Source organism: Fundulus heteroclitus, chromosome 13 (assembly GCF_011125445.2).
Source record: "Fundulus heteroclitus isolate FHET01 chromosome 13, MU-UCD_Fhet_4.1, whole genome shotgun sequence".
In the NCBI taxonomy this organism is placed as follows: domain Eukaryota; kingdom Metazoa; phylum Chordata; class Actinopteri; order Cyprinodontiformes; family Fundulidae; genus Fundulus; species Fundulus heteroclitus.
Window position 1 is genome coordinate 31,517,641 of NC_046373.1, and position 22,007 is coordinate 31,539,647.

The 22,007-nt window shown below is 39.1% G+C and overlaps 1 protein-coding gene across 2 annotated transcripts in view; it reads right to left on the bottom strand.

Moving 5' to 3' along the window:
* The window catches only part of thrb (thyroid hormone receptor beta), a 158,490-nt gene that overhangs the window by 20,224 nt on the left and 116,259 nt on the right, over positions 1–22,007 (bottom strand). For both annotated transcript variants that reach the window (XM_012879124.3, XM_012879123.3), the window contains exons 3-4: positions 13,043–13,107; positions 11,423–11,473 (exon numbers count right to left, since the gene is read on the bottom strand). In XM_012879124.3, coding sequence (XP_012734578.1) covers positions 11,423–11,473; positions 13,043–13,049 — 58 coding nt within the window. In that variant the 5' untranslated portion in view covers positions 13,050–13,107. The remainder of the gene's footprint in view (positions 1–11,422; positions 11,474–13,042; positions 13,108–22,007) is intronic.

A 22,007-nucleotide genomic window follows, 5' to 3' on the forward strand; every position in this document is an offset into this window, starting at 1 on the left:
TGCAGCAGGTCAAAGGGAACGAGGCGTGTCCTATCTCACAGTAGTCATTGGTCAGTGTAGGGCCATGGACATATTGTCCACAAACATACCCAGCTGACCCAGGCAAAATATCTCTGTTAAACACTCAATTCACTTTTAGGTGATACTAGCAAACCAAGTACGCCACTTGCACTTTCTCTAATTTAAATGCTGTGTTACTCCAGTTAGAGTAACACACTTTAGCTCTAATAAACAGGGATGAATGTTGATAAAATCGGTGGATTGCAGTCAATATGGAGGAGGAAGACAAACCTTCATCAAATGCAACAAGTCTCTGGTTAACTTGGCACAAAGTGGGAACAGGATAGTCCAATGAGACAGGTGGAAGCATACAGCAAGACATTTTGAAGTGCGCCACAATCTATCAGTGCAACGATACCCGCCTCATTATGAAAACATAGACAGCATACATAGGGACCGTTTTGGATACACCCGAACCCAGTCCTCACTTGATGCAAATTCTAACAATGTTTGGATTCATAATTTCACTCTTTTCTCTGATTTTAAAAAGCAAACAATGATAAAAATCATTATATAGAGAATACAAATGTCACATAAATGTACAAGTTTGGATATAACTTAATAATTTGCTCTTCAGACAAAACATGCATGGTTAAAATAAAATGATTGTCGTCACTTTTTTTGCCATGCATTGCGCAAGCATACAGTAGTAAATCCAAGCCAGCTGGACTATCGTTTAGTTTTTCTGAAAACGTTTCGACACCTATTCAGAACTCTGTGTCAATCTATCTAATCTATCCCATCGATGCGAGTCAGTGGAGAGTGAGGAGCTAGGGAGACAGAGTCCTCAGCAGATCTGCTCTTCTTGTATGCAAGCTGGTGTGTTTCATTATTGCTGATGTGAGAGCCAAAGGTCAGAAGAAATTCAAGTAGGTTTTTCTTTGGTATCGATACAATGATGGAGGATTTCAGACCCTTCGAGGCATTTGTCAAAGACCGGTTGAAAAAAATCAGTAAACACTTCCATAAGTTGTTCACCACAGTCCCTAAGAATCCAGCCTGGATCACCATCCGGACCAGTCACTTTCATAGGTTGACGTTTTCCATTACCTGTTGGACTATGTGTGCACCGATTGTTTGAAGTTGCTCCTCTGCTGATGGTGGGATTGGGGATGTTTTCGCCTTCCGTCTGTTATTGTTATTGAGGGGAAAAATTATTTCTTCACTTAATTACCAAGATAGAGATCGTAATTTTATCAGACAGAATTTAAAATCTTCATATAAGAAGGAGAACAGCATGTCCCAGAGAGGGTCTTTGTCGGCTCTATTCTGTTTTAACTAGACAAAACCAATCCCTCCCTTAATTACCAGTGGCCTCTATGCTAGGTGGAACACCGCATTTTCTCACAAGAAGGTCCTTGGACAAAACCAATGGCTTTTATGAGAACTATGAGAACCGCTGCAAACCTTAGAAAAAACAATGTTGACTCCAGAACTAGACCTTCAACCTGTGGGAGAGTTCCATCCTGATCTGTATCGGGCACCTCCTGGTACCTTCTGAAATACGCCCCAGGTCCTAGCAGAGTGAAATACAATGGGCTCAGACATCAATTAAACTTTGTAGCTGCAGCAGGGGGTGAATTTGTCTGGTCATCCAAAGTGATAAAGAGAAGCTTCTTACCAAATTTCCTTTAACATTATCAAACCTGGCAAGGAAGTTGTTGAGCTCATTGAGCAGTAAAATCTCAGAATGGGCTAGGGAGGGTCAGATTTTGTAGTTTGTGAGAACTATGATACCTTCCCACAATGTAAGGAGAAAATAACTGAAACTATGCACGTAAATGTGTATTCATCACCTTTGCGATGAAGCCTCTGAAAAGTTCCTGTGCAACCAGTTACCTTCAAAAGTCCCATAATTAGTGAAATGAAGTCCTCTGGTGTGTAATCTAAGTGTCACGTGATCTGTCAGCATAAACACACCTTTTCTGAAAGGCCCCACATCTAAGCAAGAAGCATCACACCATGAAGACCAAGGAGTGCTCCAAGAGAAAGGTGCTCTGGTCAGATGTGACTAAGAGCCACTCAGCCTCTGTAGCTGTAATTGGAACAAAAGGCGGCTCTCCAAAATACTGACTACAGGCGGGTCAACCGTGAACCGATGTGCACACTCCTGTTTTCTGGTATTTTCTCCTATTTGCTGTTTGCTTCACAATAAAACAAACTTCAAAGTTGTAGGCATGTGCTGCAAATGAAATGGTGCAAACTTTCAAATAATCCACTTTAATTCCAGGTAGTGAGCCAAAAACAACATAGACTGCAAAGCGCTGTAGCTGGTTCTACAAACAATCCCCAATGTTTGGGCTCTAAGCCATCCTCCAATTGTGCTATGGCCTCCTCTGACCAGATTCTGACCGTCTGTATGATGGTGTCAGAAGCCACGAGACATGGTCACACTGTCCAAGATGACTCAGTATGAGTCTTTAATATTAGTACATGGTATAGGATGTCGGCAACTCTAGTAGGACATTTCACATGTTGGCAAATTTGATGTAGTACCATTTGAAGGTTGACATGGTTAAAGTCCCCTGCTACAGTGAAGGCTTTGTCCGAGAGAGCATCCTGCTGCTTGCTAGCACATGGTGGGATGTAAACAGCCTTAATGAAAACACAGAGTTCCCTCAGAAGATAGAATGGCCTGCATACCAACGGTAAATATTTCAAAGATAGCAAACAGTAACTATGTAAAGCAGTATGGTTAGTGCACCAGTTGGTAATGTACTCCCAGATTCCCTCTTTTCTCCTCCTACTAGAGTTCCTTGTGCTGTCTACTCAATTTCATAGCTTCGTCTGGGGTTTGTGCGCTGAGCCACGTCACAACAAACATCAAAAGATGGCAGTATCAAAGCACAGCAAACTCAGGTGTGCCCTCTGTCACTGCTCCCGCAACAGAAGGATGGGCTCATATATCGCATGAGAAAAAAGACATCTTAGCACCTGACCAGGGTCCAACCTGCACACGACCGTCCGACGTGACATCAAGGCCTGGGCTTGGGCATAGAACCAATACTCTAGTGTGTATATATACTGCATGTGTACCAGTGATCCAGTGACACATTAAAGGACGCATACAGAGCTGTTCCGCGTGCCTCTCTGGGACTCTGATCACCGTCTGCTTCACCTCATTAAAACTTAGAGGGCAAAAACTGAAAACCTTTAAGCTTGTGGTTAGGACTTTTAGGAAGTGGACTAATGAGTCACAGCAGTTTTTACAGGCCTGCTTTGACTGCACAGATTGGAGCATGTTTGAAGCTTCATTCACTGAATTGAAACTGACATCATACATCTGTTTTTGTGAGGATGTGAGCGTATACCAAGACCTTTCACACATATAGCATCAATATACCATGTTCAGGACCCGAGATGAACCTCACACCTAGTCACTGTTTGGAAAAAGACCCAGCAGAGACTATACTTCCAGTGGTATGATCCTCCACAGGAGCTGCTGGTCATCCTCTACACTGCCTTTATGCAGTCTGTCCTGTGTTGGTCCATTACTGTGTGGTTTGGTTCATACACAAAACAGTACCGGACCACAGTGCAGAGAAGATCAGAAGGCTGACCTTCACTCCATCCAGGACTTGTATCGGTCTAGGATCAGGAAAAAGGCTGCCAACATTCTGCTGACCCCACACATCCTGGACACAAGTGTTTAGACTTTTACCCTCAGCTCAACACTACAGAGAACTATATAGTGACAAAAACCAGCAGCAACCGCGACAGTTTCTTCTCCCAGGTTGTCTCTCTGATTAACACACTGGACACCTTACAACCTGATTAGTCAGCTACACTGCTGTGAAACAAAGTAACTGTATTGTACTGTCACAATCTCCCCTTTTCTTCTAACTGCATATAACAAACAATGACATACTGTTTTTGTATGTATACCAAATGTTTGTACACTGTGAACGCTGTAACCAAAGTCAGATTTCCCAATTACCGTTGACTGTCATTTTTAGGTCAGATCGGAGCTAAAATACTGAAATTAAGTTTTAATATAGTGGACACAAAATAATTATCAGAATGCATTGTATAGAAGAGAGAAAATGTGAGGTCCTATATTGGTAACAATGCTAAATAAAAATGAATCTGTTCTCATGTCCTCAGTGACAATAATCAATTATTTTCTCTGGAATGGATTGTGTGACGCTGTAGCTGACCAGCTCAGAGTCTCAATTACTTTGATCCAAACACACTGGTTGTAGTTCCTACCCTGAAAACGGCACACTGCACCAGGCTTAAAGAAGCTCAGATCGTTTGTCTCTGAGTCCTGCTGCTCTGAACGATGTAGACCTTCATAACTACCCGAGGAGACCTTGTTTATAAGACTTACATTCTACTGAAGCAGCATTTATTTCAGACAACCTTTGGTTAAGAAACACATTAGCATTCAGCTAAATTAGGTGTCATCTGTACTGATCAAATATAAATTTACTAGCTTCTGAGGGAGATCATACATTTCATAAATCAACTAAGTTTAGCTTTTTAGACTGCCAGCATTATTTCATACTGGAATTAGTTTTTAGCAGCAAGCAATTCTATATTCTAAATTGGCTTTGGGCTAATTTACACCTTCACCAATATGTACGCTTACTTCAACCCCCCACCCCCCACTCCCCCTTAATGTTGCCATTTAATCGCCTTGCTACTTCCATTTTGTATACGTAAACAACTTATTTTGTAGCCTTTGGGAACAAATTTATTTCTGCCGGTCGTTAAGCATTTTGATAAATTATAGACAATAATAAAAAGGCTAAAATGTTAGAATGTCTAGATTTCTTAATATCAGAATCACTGACTAGGCATTATTGCAACACTTGATCTTTATCTTACACAGTTACACAACAGGGTATATTAAGTTGCCGTTGTCACTAAGTGGTTGGTTCCATGTGTTACAGCTCCATTTGGAAAGACTGCCATTGTCCTTATGTCCACAGCTGCTATAGCTTTTAGTGACCGAGATCAGACAGCTCAGAGTGTGTGATGACAGAAAAGAAAGAGTGAGGAAACTGGGATATTCAGATATCCTGAACAATATTATGGCAATATCATGTTTTGCTGATGTTGTGCAGCCCTAATATTTTAGCAGAAGTATATTAACTACTGTGCTTTTGGCTGTAAAGGATTTTTTTCATTACATTTAATACACTATTTATGAGAACATCCAGTACCCAGTTGTCACTGTCACAATATTGTACAAGCCCTTACCAGGTATTAACTTCATTTACTGGACTGGATGTAGGGTGTTTAATGACAAACTCAAACAAAAGGTTGTGAAAGAGGTATATTTTACAGTTGGTTAGACCTGTGGTCAAATATTTTAATGAATTAGAAAGTGTTTTTTTCCTAAAGAAAAAAACAAGGCAGTACAGGCCTATGTTCTGTACAGCTCATTGATAAAGGCTTTACAGATAAACATTTTAAGGGCGGATATAAAGATTTGATTGTGTCTAAGTTCAGTAGGCAGTTTATAAAGTGGGACATCTCATAGAGAATCTCTGATCTTCTATGAATTACTAACAGCCCTCTGAGCATATTTAGCGAAGCACTGTTTTTAATGAAACAGTGTTGATTAATACTACATTAATGTAGTAGAGATTTTACAGACTATCACAGAAAGTCTATGAAGCCTTCAAAAAGTAAGGCCACTAAGGTTTGGAGAAAAAAGGAGGAGGCTTTAAAATCGATACAAACTAAGATGGAGCAGGTACAGAGGCGAACATGGCGGCTCCAAGGTGAGGGTAGCTGAAGCTTTTCAAACGTCTGGAGCCAAACTAACACCTGGGAAAACAAGAGTTCTAGTACTCCAGGTGAACACAGACTACACAGTCAGCAAATCATCCATTTACAGATATGTTGCAGCGGTTTTAGTTGCTCAAATACCCACAGCTGTTATCCTCTTGCTATACTTTCAAGTCAAGAACAAATCTCGTCTACAGTGCAAAGATCATCATCAGGTTTAAATTGGCATAGTACCAAAATCAAGATGAAAGTTAAACTTGTCTGACCACAGGCCACGTGTCCACCCAGTCCATCTGAGACGAGCATTTCTCAGACAACTCTTTGAGCACATTTACACTAGAAAACATTCATGTCCTAGCCTCTCCAAGCCTTTCGTTGTGGTTTTTGTTTGGAGCTTTGTAAAGCTGGTCATTACAAAAGTTTTCAATGCTTTTGCACTTTTTTATTACATAGAAAGTCATCAGAATTAAAACTTTTCTTTTCTTATTTAAAGTGTGCTCACCCTTCTGAAAATGTTTTTTTTAAGTGTTCCTACATTTTTTTCATCATGTATGTTATAGCTGTATCAGATATACCATGTTCCAAAATCTAATAAGATACAAAAATATTCTCTAAAAGGGAAAAAATGAATTTTCAATATCATTTGCATACCAAACTTAAGTTACCATGAGAAAATGCTTAAAATGTCTTGTCTATGTTTTAAACATTAGATGCACAAATCATAGATTTATGGGGGAAAAACACTAATAGGGTGTTTACTTGAGTTGTTAAAATATATCAATACTTTGTTAATCTAACAGTAATGTCAGCCTCGTGGACAATTAGACAGAGCTTTAAGTAACAAACGAAGGGATTTACAGTAAGGGCATAATTGATGTTTATTTGAAATAATGATTCAAACAGGAATATGTTAGAAAGGCTTAGCATGGAGTTAAGGTTAGACTAATGCAACAAGTGTCAGTGTGTCACATTTGGATTCAATCAACATGCAACAGCTTGGAAGCGACAGGTCCTATGAGGCAAATCTGCTTGCAAAGAGGGCTTGATACCAGTTTAACTTTTTGATGAGGTGATGTCCTTGACTGGGACTAATCTTGTTTGCAGTTTCCTTAGCAACTGTCGACAAACTGTTAAGCATCCATCAGACAGAGTTTAAAGCAAGTCAATACTGAAACAATCTGTTGTCTGATCATGCTGCACCGTACCGCCATTTACAGGTCTGGCTTTGCTTAAACAAATTTTTTTAGCTTGCCTTTTTTACTGGTCGCATGTTTGTCAGGCTGATGATAGTGACATTTTGCGTGAAGAAAAAAAATCTAATCATTAATTTAACAGATAGCAAAACGTTTTATAATTGGTAAGATACTGTATATATAAAACAGAACTTATTTCTAGCATTTGTATTTAATTACATCTTTTTTGGATATTATAGGATTATAAAAAAGGACTAAAATTATTTGATTAAATGTCATTTTTTTTAAAATACAGAAATAATAAATGTTTATTATTTATGTTTTTTCATTAATTAACAAGATTTTTTTCAGTTACTATATAAAAAATAACAATTCGGTTTACAATTTTCAGAAATATACTGTGTACCCTAAAGATCAAATGTAATTTAAACAGAAAGTTATTTTTGGCAAAACGTTATGGACTTACTTACCTTATGTGCCAGATTCAGTGATCTCTGCATCACTTCCTTTTTCCAAACCTGCTCTAATGAAAATGCGCCAGAACGCTATATCCACATGAGTAATGCACATTGTCCAAGCCAAGTAAACACCTGGACAACCCTCCAGCAGCTGACTCCAAATATTCCTGCCAAATAGTTGAATAAAGCACTGATGCCTTTCTGTTTCAGGTAACAACAGATTTGCTCCTTCCTGACCCTGTTCTCGAATCATTTTTTGCCGCCGTGCAGTCAGGATGATAGTTTCCCAGTCAGTGGCGCCTGGCTGCAGTGGCTCAGCACAGGGCTTTTACACAAATATATTCCCTCCCTGATTTATCACTTTGGGACTAAGGGGTTCAAAGCCGGTCATGAACAATATTTGGATGTGAGGCATCTCTTCCACCCAGGGGCCCTCAATTAACACAACGCCTCGTGCCAGATGTCCCCGGCTACTCCGTGTTACCTGAGGAGGCCATATTAGTCGAACTGTTCCCAGTAACGTTCAGGGTAAGCTCAGGGGAACAACAGAAGGCTCCCAGGTTGAAGGTTGATGTTGGAGCGGATTATCCGCAACTTCCCGATGCAAGGATCTCTGTCAAACAACTCTGTTCTCCGTTTGTTTCACTACTGCCATCCCCTTCCTCTAATGGAGCTGTTTCAGGGCAGCTCCGCTTCACTGAGGAGATGACTGGGTGCCACAAAAAAAAGAGAAAACTACTGCTGATCACCAAACATCTACAGTACGCATACTGTTACACCACTATTGTTTTATTTATTTATTACCTTAACTAAATGGCCACCCGTCGGTAAACAATTTAAACACATGATCTTGAAAAGCTGATCTATTGGAAGCTTAAACCTTTAAGGCCAAGAGACGGCGACCTATGATGCAGCTTTCCTGATTTGGGTATGGACTGAATAAAGGTGCTCATCAGGGAGTTTGCTTATTTACAAAAAGCTACAGATTCCTAACTTAATCATTTTTATTGTTTCAACATTGTAAATTATTAACCAAATCAGCTTGATCTACAGCTGCTCCCAAACTGTTTCCTGAGAAGTTTGGCCCTTTTCAGTGCCCCACATAAACCTGACTCCTGGCTTTGGAACACATTAGCTGTTCCAATGCACTCTTAAAGTTTTTTTTACTCTATAGTTTTAGTACTGTGTAACCAGTGACTAACGTTACTACGTACTATAAGCCTTATCCAACAAGCCAGATAAAATTATAAACTATAAACTGTGCAAATAGGTCAGAAGATTAAATTAGTTTCTGCACAAACAATTAAAGGTTCTATATAATGCTCTAGGCATATACATGGTGGAATATTGCCTTTGGCCCTTTGAAGCATTAATTTTTTTATTAAACATTAGTTGTTTTCTGGTGCTATTTGTCCAACCCGGTAGTAAGACGCTTGCATTTAGTGCAACGCCTCTTCTCCCCACGTGGGTGCTGCCCATTTTATGAAGTCAACCTAAAGCAGCTGCAGTATGGTATCAAAACAGTGCAGCAGCGATGTGCAGATCAGGTGCTAAAAGAGCCACTTGGTCTGAACTTTGAGAAGAAATTATTGCGCTCTGCCTCACATCACCACTTTATCAGACTTCACATCAGACTTTACATTACCTAATATGCCCATTTAAGGTGGGTTTCAAACCCAAAGGGTCCAGTCGACTTGTATTTGATAAGACATATTATGACTCCTGATTAAAGCAAAATCCTTCTGAGTAACTTCCTGTTAGTTGATATTATTTATTGGAGTCACATAATTACATTTCCTTAGATTGGACCATGGACAGATGATGAACAATCACTTTAAATTACTTAGTACCAAACATCCCAGGAGTAGCTGAAGAATGTCTGGGTTTCCCTCATGGAGCTGTCACACCCTCTACCAAAGTCTGGATTAGCTGAAGAAAGATGGATAGAAAATTGGAATTCTGTTAGAAAATGATCAGAATGAACCCCAGTCCTGACCAGCTTCACCTGCACAGTTGAAGTTATTTAGGACAATCTTTCTATCAAAGAATATTCTAATAACATAGATGGTTTTATTCAAGGGCTGTATTGTGGTGCAGTTGGTGGCACTGCTGCCTAGCAGCAACAGTTCAGCAAAATGCACGGAGTATGCAATTTCTACCTGTGGATGTGTGAGCTCCTCTGGGTACTCTAGCTTCCTTCTACAGTCCAAAAACAGGACTGTTGGGTTAATTGTCTTTCTAAATTGCCCAGAGATATGAGTGTGCATGCATGGTTGTTTGTCTCTGTTCCCCTGTGATGGACTGGCGACCTTTCCCAAATGACCACAATCCTGCAGGTATAGATGGATGAATGGTTTTATCTAGAACACCTATAGCGGAGTTAGGGGGTTAATTTTGCAATTGGCGAGTTGCCGGTTCAATCCCCTGTTCTGATCGTCTCAGTCTTGGGCAAGACACTTCACCCGAATTGCCTGCTGCCGGTGGTCAAAGGGCCCAAATGTACAGCAGAACTGCCCCATGCTACTAACATAGCTCACCACCGTCAAGGTGTGAATGTGTGTGTGAATTGGTGAATGGCTGGAGTGTAAAGTGCTTTGGGGTTGTCATACTAGTTAAACCGCTATAAAAGTAAAAACCATAGTGAAAGTTTATTAACTGGACCTAAAAAAGCTCAGAGAACACAGTATTTCAGCAGGTCAACCCCAGGATGACCTTGCTATCAACAGTAGATGATTCAAGCAGCACTACAAAACTAACTCTGCTTTGGGATTTAACTATGAAACATGGTGGAGGCTTAATGATGACACAGAGGCTTTTAATGTATCATAAGAAGGTGCAAAATATTTTAGTGTAAAATGTGTGGAGCATCTAAAAATATTTAGGTTTGAACTAGAAAACCATCAGCACATACATAAATGTACAATGTTTCTAGATGGCAACAAAACGGTAAAAAATGTATTTATGTTCTTATTAAATGCTTTAGTCGTGTATTAGTAAACAATGTCAGTGTGTGGCTGGGGCTTGTTTTTCAGTTTGACCTATTTAGAAATTTTTCCATGCCAGAAAGTCCCTGAACATTCAAAAACAGGCAATTAAACCCAGTCTGATAGTAACTGAAAGAACAGGGTCATGAATCCAAGTGGCTCAAATGAGCTTGCTTTAAAGACAGTCTGTGTTTACACTGGGGGATGCGGTAAGGAGCTCACTCATTTGTGGGGCTCAGAGTGCAGACATTACCCTTTTGCACCTAAAGAACTACAAGGTGATTGTAGCATCTGATCAGGATGTCTCCTGGACATCATCCAGGCGAAGTGTTTGAGACAGGTTGGACCAGGAGGAGGCTGCGGGGGCACCCAGCACACGCCAGGAAGATAATGCCTCTCGATTGGCTTGAGAACGCTTTAGAGTCCTCCTGGAATAGCAAAGAGGATGCAATTCGGGTAATGGAGGTTTGGCTGGTTGACCCCAAATGACCTGAACCCACTTAAGTGGTAGGAAATGGATGGCTGGATAATAAATGACAAGCTGCTAAATAATGAGGATGAATCAATGGAAAAAAGTGTAATGAGAGATGCTAAATTAATTTCTTCTTTTCCTAGCAGCAAATAATCTTATCGCTATTAATAACAAATTGCCCCTAATTCGTGTTAATTCCTGTTCCTCTGACATACAACGTTCATATAAACTTAGCCTGGCGACACAATCACTTAACGAATGGAAATGGTTTGTTATGTAATGGGAATAAAATGGGAATAAAAAAAAAGGTTTGCATAATTCTACCTTCAAGCAGAACCCCACTTTCTAGATCTCACGAAAACCACTTTAAGAGCAAAAAGCAGGATTTAAAGGAAAGTAAGAGGAGGGATGAAGACTGCAGCACTTCTTTGGCTTTTTGTCAAAGTTCAACATTTTTGCACAAACACCCCAAATTCACCCAGAATGGACAGAGAGAAGAGGGAGGATGAAAATTACCATTTTGAACAGCCTCATCTTTCCAGCAGGGGGAGCATTTTTCTGCAGGCTCTAAAACAGATGGGGAGAGGCACTTTACCAAAAGAGACTTGAGCTGAGTAAAACAGGTTACAGAGAAACAGAGAGCAGCTGCTCCGCTTTCATATTCAATCAGAAACACTGAAGAATGCAGGGCTGCAAAACAGGTGCTAAATGTGCATGGTAAAAACAGCAGCATCACAGGCATTACGCTAGTCACTGTGTTGTTGTTGTAGGTTTCAGGGTGTAACAGCAAGCGAGGGGATTGGGTTCATTTCCTCGTGCGATACACGTGAGCTTGTGTCTGTTTAGTTCGATAACATATGTGCCGGATCAGAGGTGTTTAGTGGGACGGCTAAATCCACACGTGACAACCAATTTACCTCGTACATTATCTCTACTGACTAAATGCACCTAGCGGCACATACTGTAGTGCCTGTTGAATTTAAAAGGACAAGCTGTTAGCGAGCTACTGCAGCCCATATGTCCCGCACACAGCGAGATTCAGTGTGGACAGGCTGGTTTTTAGGACTGTAAGAGGATTCTGCTCTAGTAGTTTGGAGTATTTGCTCTGGTGAATTGAGAAAATTTGTAAAACTTTCATGTTCTGCAGGTTTTTTTAAGCTGAGTTCGAGCTAAACTTTCAGATTAATTGGAAAGTTTAAGAATAATACTGTAAACTTTGTTTTAGAAGTTTACTACACGTGTTACTTCTATTATGGATGGTAATTAAGAGTATAATAACATATGTATCATTATATATCAAATGATGAATCTATAAAGTTAAAAAATCCAAAACTTTATCCAAACTGAGTTTAAACTGCACTTGATCTCTATTTATAAGTTGTTACAAGAGGAGAGTACTGACAAAAAAAACAAACCCTGAAACCAAAGCAGAGAGAATGATTTGACTGAAATCAGCATTTAAAACTCTTAAATTCATAGTTAAGTCGCTATGAGGAAAAACAGATAATTTGAACACCTCTTTAGGGGATTTAAAAGTAAAATTCAAAACTTCTCGGTGGGTCAGCAGCAGAAGATGAGATGTGCTGCAGAGCACTGAAGGCAGTGAGGCCACAACATTCAGGGTGTTTGGCTTCTTTGACAGAGAAAAAAAATCCCCTTTTGTCAAGTGGATTTTAATGGGTTTAAATAACTTAACTTTATCCAGATATAAATCAGATAAATGAGGGCGGAACAACTTGTTGGGCTGGATGCTGTAAAGCAGTGGTCTCCACCCTGGTCCTCAGGGCCCTCTGTTCTGCATGTTTTCAGTGTCTCCCACCTTGATGAATAGGTCAGTAGCAGCTTTCTGCAGAACCTGTGGCCAGGCTGAGGAGTGAATGCAGCCATTTGACTCAGGGGTGCTGCAGCACACACACATCTGAAACATGCAGGACCTGGGGGCCTGAAAAACAGGGCTGGTGACCACTGCTGCAAAGGTTTTAAAAGCACCTCAGAGTTTCATGGGATCATAGAACAAGCTTTTATAAAATGCAATAGTCAGTTTTTGATTTGGGAAAAATTTTAAAGTGATGCTATTGTGAATTGTTCATGTGTCTCTTGTGGCCATGTGCTGCTGTGAGGGCCAAAGGGTCTTACCTGACATACTGGTGGGCTTCAAGGCCAAGCTGACATCCTCAGTGCCTCCTCAGACATCTGGGAACCTAGCAAGCAGAATACAGAACCAAAAGTCAGTCTGTCTTTACATACCCTGCTACAGTGCTATAGCCACAGCCCCAAGGCTGTGGCTACATGGTTTTGTCAGTGTACAGCGACATCTGGTGGCTGATCCTATTATGTTCACACAACCCCAGCACACGTTCATAGGAGGTCATGGCCTCTCAGATCTTCAGGTTTAGTTTTCATTCCTTTCCCTCATAAACTACAGTGGTCTGCATTAGAACAGGGTTTTCAACCTCAAGTTAAGTTCTGGATTTTCTTCCCATGTACAGATGTATCCAAGACATTTTATTAGTCCCATTTCTACAACTCTGTCTCTGGTATGTCTCCTACTGTGTCTATGTTTGCAACTAATACATTTCGATTTAAATAGAGCACATTTCACTTCATTGTATTCCCCTGATGAATATAGGTTTTGGAGTACAGCACTAGTAATAATACTGAGGCTGTCACAGTTCTGCCCATAAAAATCAACCTTAACCTAATGACCTCCGGATTTCTGATAAAAGCTGTCAGTAAGTCCTACCATTTACTGATGGTCATACTACTGCAATGAGGTACATGTCTCAGCAACGTCTATTCGAATGGCAACACAAAAGGATCCTCATCACTAACACATTTCAACAATTACCCTGCTCCCCTTGAGTTGCCCTTTTTTCTAGAAAGTATGAAAATGTTACTGAAAAAAGTAGTATAAAATCTATTTAGACTACGACTGTAATTGTGGTCACTTAAGTTTCTTTTTTACTTTAATAAAATTATTACTCTTTTACGCATTAGCTGACAAAATCTACACTCATGTAGATTAAAGGCAACAACTGTGCTGTTATTATGTAAGTAAGCAAGAGCCTAATAGATTTTCTACTGGTCTTCGGCTTGCCCGCTTTGTTCATTTACCTAGGGATGGGAGGGAGGGAGGGGTGGTCGAGACCTGCTGAGGTCATACGAGACAACTAAACAACCACCCAGCGCAGATAAAACAAGCCAATAAAACCTAACCGACCCTACCCTAAATATTGGATGAAGAATAAAACATCAACCATTGTGCTATTTTTTCTCAGGCACAACAACCTGTACAAGGAACAAAGTTAGGTCATCATGGGGAAAAAAATCTGAGAAACCAGCAGCCATCCCAACATCAAAGCGAACCCGTTCTGAATGCTCCAACAGTACCACCACAAACAAGGTTATATTACCTGTTCCAAGTCGTTTCGCTTCCTATCCAGGAAGCTTTCTCAATTCAAAAAGTTTGGAGTAATGTGGAGTGTCAAGCTTTATACATTACTCCAAACTTTTTGAATTGAGAAAGCTTCCTGGATAGGAAGTGAAACGTCCTCAAACTATGGAAAACAAGTCCAGTTGCTTTGTTTTTTACTTTTTTTGGAATGACCATGACCTGGATGACTGGGAATCTTCACCAGTATAAAGTCTACTTTAATTCTGCTCTGGATCTGAATCCTTTCTAACCAAGTCATTACATTAAGACAAAGATTTAAAATGGCAATTGTTTTATCAAATTAGCTCCCTTACTGTATGAACTATATTAAGTGGACCAAATGTGCAGATACCTAATAACGGTGCTCCATCAAACTCTGAAGCTTTACTGCAGCATTGATTGTTGTGTTGGTCTTTACCGCAAGAAAACAAACCACCCAACCACAAACCTACCCCACTCAACTCCCTGCAGTAAATGCATCTTTCTTTTGTGTTCCTGGAATGCTGTGTTTCAAAAACAGCTGACAGCCCAATACATGTTTTTTTAATTGTATTTCTTTTAACAAAGTACATTCATAAAAAATCTTACAGGCTACTTATACTGAAACATCACGAACAGAGGGCCTACTTTTAAAATTGAACTGTCATTAGAGCAAATTTATAAACGATTGTTTTCAACAGCAGACAAACTGAACTAAACAGATGCCAATGTCAAACTGAACTCACGTCAACAGGAGACGTCAACTGAAATAATAATAAAAAAAGATAACCTGAATTTAACAGATGTCAACATATTCTATATTCCAATCTACTTTTTAGGCTAATTATACACAATTCAAACCTATTGCTATTTTAACAAACAAACATTTTATTAGATGTTATCTCCTATCTGATGTTTGGCACTTTGTTTTACCTTGTGTTAAAGTGCTCTTTAAATAATGATGACAACGATGATGATTATGATCAGAAGAAACTTTTGCATCACCTCCCAGAAGCTGGAAAGAAAAGAGACAAAAACATTTTTCACACCTAACTTAGTAACTCAAATATTTTAGTCTAAATATTTTAGGTTAAAATATTTAACTTTTTAATTGTTCTTCTTTTTTTTCTTCAATCCCACTGCTATGTTTAGTAATTTCTGCCAAAATCTGCAGCATTTTGATTTAATCCAAGCCATACTCTGATTGGATGGAAAAAAACCTGTTTGTGATTGGCTGGTGGAGTGGACCGTTTTTACAACTGTAGTTAGAGGAATATGACGCTGCTTGGAGATGCTCTTATCGCCTTTACGTTTGACATGCTTGTCTATCATTTTCCTAATATCCTGAGCCAGCTCTCTCATTTGCTTCCTGTGATCCATGTTCAGTGTGGTACCCACCATGTTATCAAACAGCACAGTGACTACTCTTAACCCTTTAAATAGATGGACTGACTGGTTACAAGCTTGAAGACATCTGTAAAGCTGATTGGAGGTCAGGGCACACCTCTGTTTAACATGTACCTATGGTCAAATTATTTTCAATCTTTTCAAGTGGTGCAATTATTTTTGTTCAGGCCTGTTTCATTAGTTGGTTTTTAATGATTCTATTGAACCAGAGTTCAAAAGCAGTGTCTGATTTGTATTGGTTGATTTTGAGTAAATATTTATTTCTTATTACGTTTGTGACCAATGGATTTGATCAGCAGAGGGGTACCAACAATTTTGTCCATGTCTGTATGCCAGGATCCTGTTTATAGACTTAAGCTTGGCCTTTAAAACAATGAAACCTGAGATTCTCAGCCAGCTCATAATGCCGCCCTCCACCTGTCAGTGGATAACCAGCTTCCTGACCGACTGCAAGCAGCAGGTGAGGCTAGGCAGCATCTTCGTCTGCCCAAATGCAATAAACACCAGTTCTCCATTTGCTCGTATGGTTTCTCTCCAGGTAAACTGGTTTCCTTCCACTATCCAAAAGGGGGAAATTAATTGTTCAAACTGTAGTCTGTATAGAAAGTGGATGGATCGCCCAGGTAATCATGACTAAATACTTGATGGTAAAAAAACAACAACCAAAACTATAATGTAATACTGAACAGTGCTTGAATCTTTATTCTGCTTTTGGCAAGTCAAACTAAATGATGCCATCAGAAGAACTGTTTTTAATAAATGATAAATCAGCAGCAGTGGGGCAACGAAGGCCATAACAGCTGATGCACAGTCCACTTAGGAGTTTCTATAACAGGACCCCTTTGCAGCATCTCCTCAGTCTGCCTGACTGCTATTGTATCTGAGCCAGCCGCATTATGCTCTTCCACAGACAGTGCATCTGTCTGTAACTGGAACTAGGTAAGATGAGAAACCAGAAAGCTAAATGTCCTTGACTGGCTGTCCCTTCGAGTTCACATCCACACACACACACACACACACACCCAACCACACACACACCCACACACACCCTTGTTTGAAATACATAGTGAGGACCGTGCCTTCTATAGACTTCAATTCAATTCACGTTTTAAGTACAAAGTAAGGACCTTGCCTTGACTTCCATTCATTTTCAACCCTTTCTACAACCTTACCCTGACCCTAACCCTAACCCTTAAACCTAACCTTTACCCCCATATACCTAACCCATAGTCCTAAACCTAACCACTGGCCCAAAAAAGAAAGTGCGAACCAAAAATATGTCCTCAATTTACTAGTAAAATGCACAAAAAAGTTCTCACACAAACATCTTTTGTCTAGTCAAAGCCAAGACAAGAGTCAATGTGACAGTAATAAGGAAGTAGGGGCTGTGCCCTGTTCTTACAGTAACATAACCTCTCACTATGATCAAGGGACAGTCTTATCTGTGTTGTTGAGTTGGCCTTTAACCTTTCATGCAGAGACCTGACATCAGGGTTTAAGGGCATCACTACATGAGTATTTACTAGTTCACCTTCAAAGTAGAAGTTCAGAAGGCTTTTTAAATAGTTGAAAGTTACAGTTTAGAATTTAAGAATCCTGGTCGGAAGGATTTAATACCACCGTACTGTATATTTTATTAAGATCCATTTTGGCTGAAACTCATTGGTGTGAATGACTGGGCATCTTTTAATTTGATACGGTATCTCAGAAGGCTGAATACACCCCTGATATTTTTGTAAATATTTTATATTACCTTATTATGGGGGAACATTGAAGATATGACACTTTTGACTTTTTTTTGACTAAAATGAAAAGTTTTGGTGCGTTCCTAATAATTGTGTTCACCAGTGATTCCCAACCCTGGCCCTCAAGTACCACTGTCCTGCATGTTGTAGATGTGTTTACTTGATTCAAATGACTGCACTGGTGTACACCACAACAGCATCTGTTTTCACTAAAAAAAAAAAAGTTCCCATTTGAAAACCGATTCCGAATTCCGGATTCAAAAACATCCCGCTCTCTGTTGTTGTGTAAACAGGAACAGTGGAGTCTGCCTGTATGGGGAAGCCTTGAAACATCTGCAGTATGACCACTGAGCTCTATTATACACTGGATTGCTAATAGCCCGCTGTTAGAACGAGTCGCTTTGAAGCCACCAGCCGCCATATTGGTACTCCCTATTTCCCCCCAGTAACCAGGGAATATGTGCGCTATAGCATCGAATAACGATGATATTTCTCATTTTCAGGGGGGGGGGGGGGGCTTAAAACTTTTAAAATGTCAAATGTCATATACGTTTATGTTATGTTCTAAAACTATCAAGTACTGAGAAAGTCATGTGCAGAAATATTTTGCATTTTATTTATTTAAATATATATATACATATATACATATACATATATGTATACATATATACATATGCATATACACATACCTATATATACATATATACATAGATAGACATATATATATATATATATATATATATACATATTAATATATATACCTATATATATATATATATATATCTATATATAGATATTATATAATAATATATATATATATATATATATATATATATATACATATATATATATATATATATATACATATATATATATATATATATACATATATATTTAATATGAATAACATGTAAAATATTTTAGCACCTAATTTCCTAGTAGTTGATAGTGTTAGTGCATCCACTGACCTGTGAAACGTTTTCACACAGCCAGAAAACTGCTTGTTGTTGCAACCAAATCCTGTGGGATTCTGTGAGAGTAGGGAGTAGCAAGATGGCGGCCAGTGACTTCAGTTTTTCGGCTAAATCAGCACTCACTCCAGTGTATTATATAGCTCAGTGAGTATGACTGCAATCAGTAGAAAAAAAGGAGGGAGTTTTTGTGCATGTGCATGCTGTTGAGTTTTGAAGAACATACTGACTACTAGTGGTGTGGTACGGAAATTACACCATTTTACCATTTCTACAAGTGTCTTGTGTATGGGGATCAAAATTAAAACATCATGTAGATGTGTGAACAGAAACAGAAAAAAGTCTTGTTTTTAATGGATCGTTGTTGTGTGCAGAGCCTTTTATACAATATGAAGTAGTCAGGGTAGAGCCTCTATAACTGTGTAATTTTTTTGTCCCCTCAAAATAACTCAACAAACAGCTGCAAATCTTTAAACTGCTGGCAACCAAAGTAAGTATATCCATAAATAAACCTATCACAGCCCCTAATCATCTAGAGGGTGTGTTTGGGGTCATTATCATGTTGGAATCCTACCCTTCGACCCAGTTTTTGAAGGAAGGGGATCATGCTCTGCTGTTGTATGTCAAAGTATATGTGGCAGTCATGGTTCCCTCTAGGGGTGGACAATTAATCGCATTTGCAATATGATTGCAATTTGAAAAAAAACAACACAATTTCCAAATCTCAGAGGTGTGCAATTTTTTGCTATGTAACAATTAAAGGATAAGACACGTCCTGTAGGTGTCAGTAATATGTTTATAGTGGGTTTGCCTCCACATGGAAGGGAAGAGAGTTGCAGCAGTGAGACAATCTAACTTTATTATTTGTTTAGAGATTATATAATCATACTATTTTACTAGAAACTTTCAGAAATTGCACCATAGCATTAAGTACCGGTAAAACTGTTTAATACATAGATCTGTTTGTTGGTTGCACTTTATGTTCAACAAGGATTGATGTCCACCTCAACAAGGTATTCTCTTGAATAGGAATATTCTGATTAATGTAAACAGCTAAATGTCTTGTTTTAAATAGTCCTTGTTTACAAACATCTTTATATACAGGCTATTTTTGTTGATTGTGATTAATGCAGAGAAAAGTAAAAATTGCAATTGCAATTTGATTTTTGGCACAATTGTACAGCCCTAGTTCTCTCAATGAACTGTAGCCAGCAGCACTCATGCAGCCCCAAACCATGGCACTCCGATCACCATGCTAGACTGCAGAATCATACAGATTGTGCTTCTGCCTCTCTACTTGCTCGGACACCATCTTCAGTTTAGGAAAGGGAATAGTTTTAAAAATAATAAATAGTAGTTTAAAAATAGTAGTTAAAATATTAGATAAAGATAGGGGATACAATTATTATCAGTGTACAACAGTGTAACAAGTAAATATAATAGATAATACACAGACATTTTTGTTCCACGTTCCATACCAGTAGGCGGCGATAATGCATATTCAAGTTGTTTGCCAAACGGCATTAAACATCACAAAGAAGAAGAACCTGTGCAGGCCCGCACAGAAAACCTTAAGACACAACCACACCAGGAAGGCCGTGTGGAGGTCCCCGTGTTCCACAGCAGAGCACCGGATCCGTGTAAGCACATTCTAGAACGGGCTCGAATTTTGTACTCCCTCTTGAGCTTGCTCACCACCCCAGGCCGCATAACCAGTTTCACCCTGGAGTAATTCACTGCCACAGGACCCTATCCCCACAACAAGACAAAAGCAGAGGTTTGGCAGAGAAATAAACAGGGAAAGTTTAGAATGGTTTATTCTTAGTGTGTTTTACTGTTTTGTTTTCATTTTTGACCAAGGTAAACAGACCTGGAGCTTACAGGCTAAGCTATGCATTAGCCTGTAAGCTATGCAGAATAGCATTGCTATAGCAATGCTATTCTGATATGTTTGAGAGTTTTTACGGTATTAACAAACTTTATTTACAAAATGGTTTTATACACCGATGGGATATTAATGTTTGTGTTGTCTGGTCTGCTCATTAAGACCAAATAAAGCTTAAAAGTCTTTATAAATTAGCGCTGAATGTCCGGTAGTTAGCCCCTCTTAAAGGAGGAGTCCGGTCAAAATCAGAATTCAAACTGCTGAAAGTACTTTAAATATACAATTATTACATACTGTTCAATAAATTATAAGCTTTTTTAATTAAGAGTAATTTTCATCTGAAGGTCTTTTTACGGGGGAAGCCATCTTGGTGAAGAACAGTACTGTCACCTCCCAGTTTGTGACGTCAGGTTGCAGGATCGGCTGTAGAGCAACTCCTAATGCCCTATCTGTCCCCTTGTAAATAAATATCCATTTTCATGCCAAAATATTTTTTTTAACCACTTAAACAAAGATATACATGGTATTAAGCATTTAAATTTAAATGAATACTAATTTTACATTTTAGAGACATACAAAGACAACAAATAAGCATTAAAGTACGGTTTATAGGTTGGGTTCTGCAATGTTATGAGTATAAAACTCATCTTTAGAACCAATCTCTGCTCAAAATGGTGATCTGCACCGCCTATTCTACTTTCAGCAGTTATCATCAGTTATTGCAACTGTAAACTGCAGAAAATACGGGCAGAGCGGCTCTTTTTGAGTTTACTCTGCTCCTGCTGTCACGATGAGCTGCAGCGCGTTATGAGGCGGAGGGATATTTCAGTGTCACTTAGTTTAGAGCCCAAACAATCGACTTCACTTTCAGAAACAAGCCCAAAATAAAAACTGCAACCCGCAACTCATGAAATTTACAAGTGACTTTAGAAAAAATAAGACCAAAGTCGCATAAAATTAGTGGGCTTCACAACAGTGAGCACTCTTTCCAAGTTCGTCGTATCCCTCCGCCGCTCTGATCGGGTAAACAAATGTTACGGAAAATTCTAAATCATAAAAAAAGAAAAACCTACCAAAAATCCTCGCTCTCATGTCATCTTGAAGGCAAGGCAAGGCAAAGGCAAGGCAAATTTATTTATATAGCACATTTCAGTACAGAGACAATGCAAAGTGCTTTATATGATTAAAATATAGGAATAAAAGCAAGTAGGGATAGAATGTAGAAACAAAAAAAGAACATTAAAAACAGTAAAACAGTTTAACTGGAACATTCAAAGGCAATTCTAAACAAATGTGTTTTTAATCTCGATTTAAAGCAACTCAGGCTTTCAGCACTTTTACAGTTTTCTGGAAGTTTGTTCCAGATAAGTGGAGCATAGGAACTAAATGCTGCTTCTCCGTGTTTGGTTCATGTTCTAGGTATGCAGAGTAGGCTGGAGCCAGAAGACCTTAGTGGTCTGGATGGTTTATACACTGATAAGTCTGTGATGTATTTAGGTGCTAAGCCATTTAGGGATTTATAGACTAACAGAAGTATTTTAAAGTCTATTCTCTGAGATACAGGGAGCCAGTGTAAGGACTTTAGAACTGGGGTGATGTGCTCTACTTTCTTAGTATTAGTGAGGACACGGGCAGCAGCGTTCTGGATCAGCTGCAGCTGTCTGATCCACTTTTTAGGCAG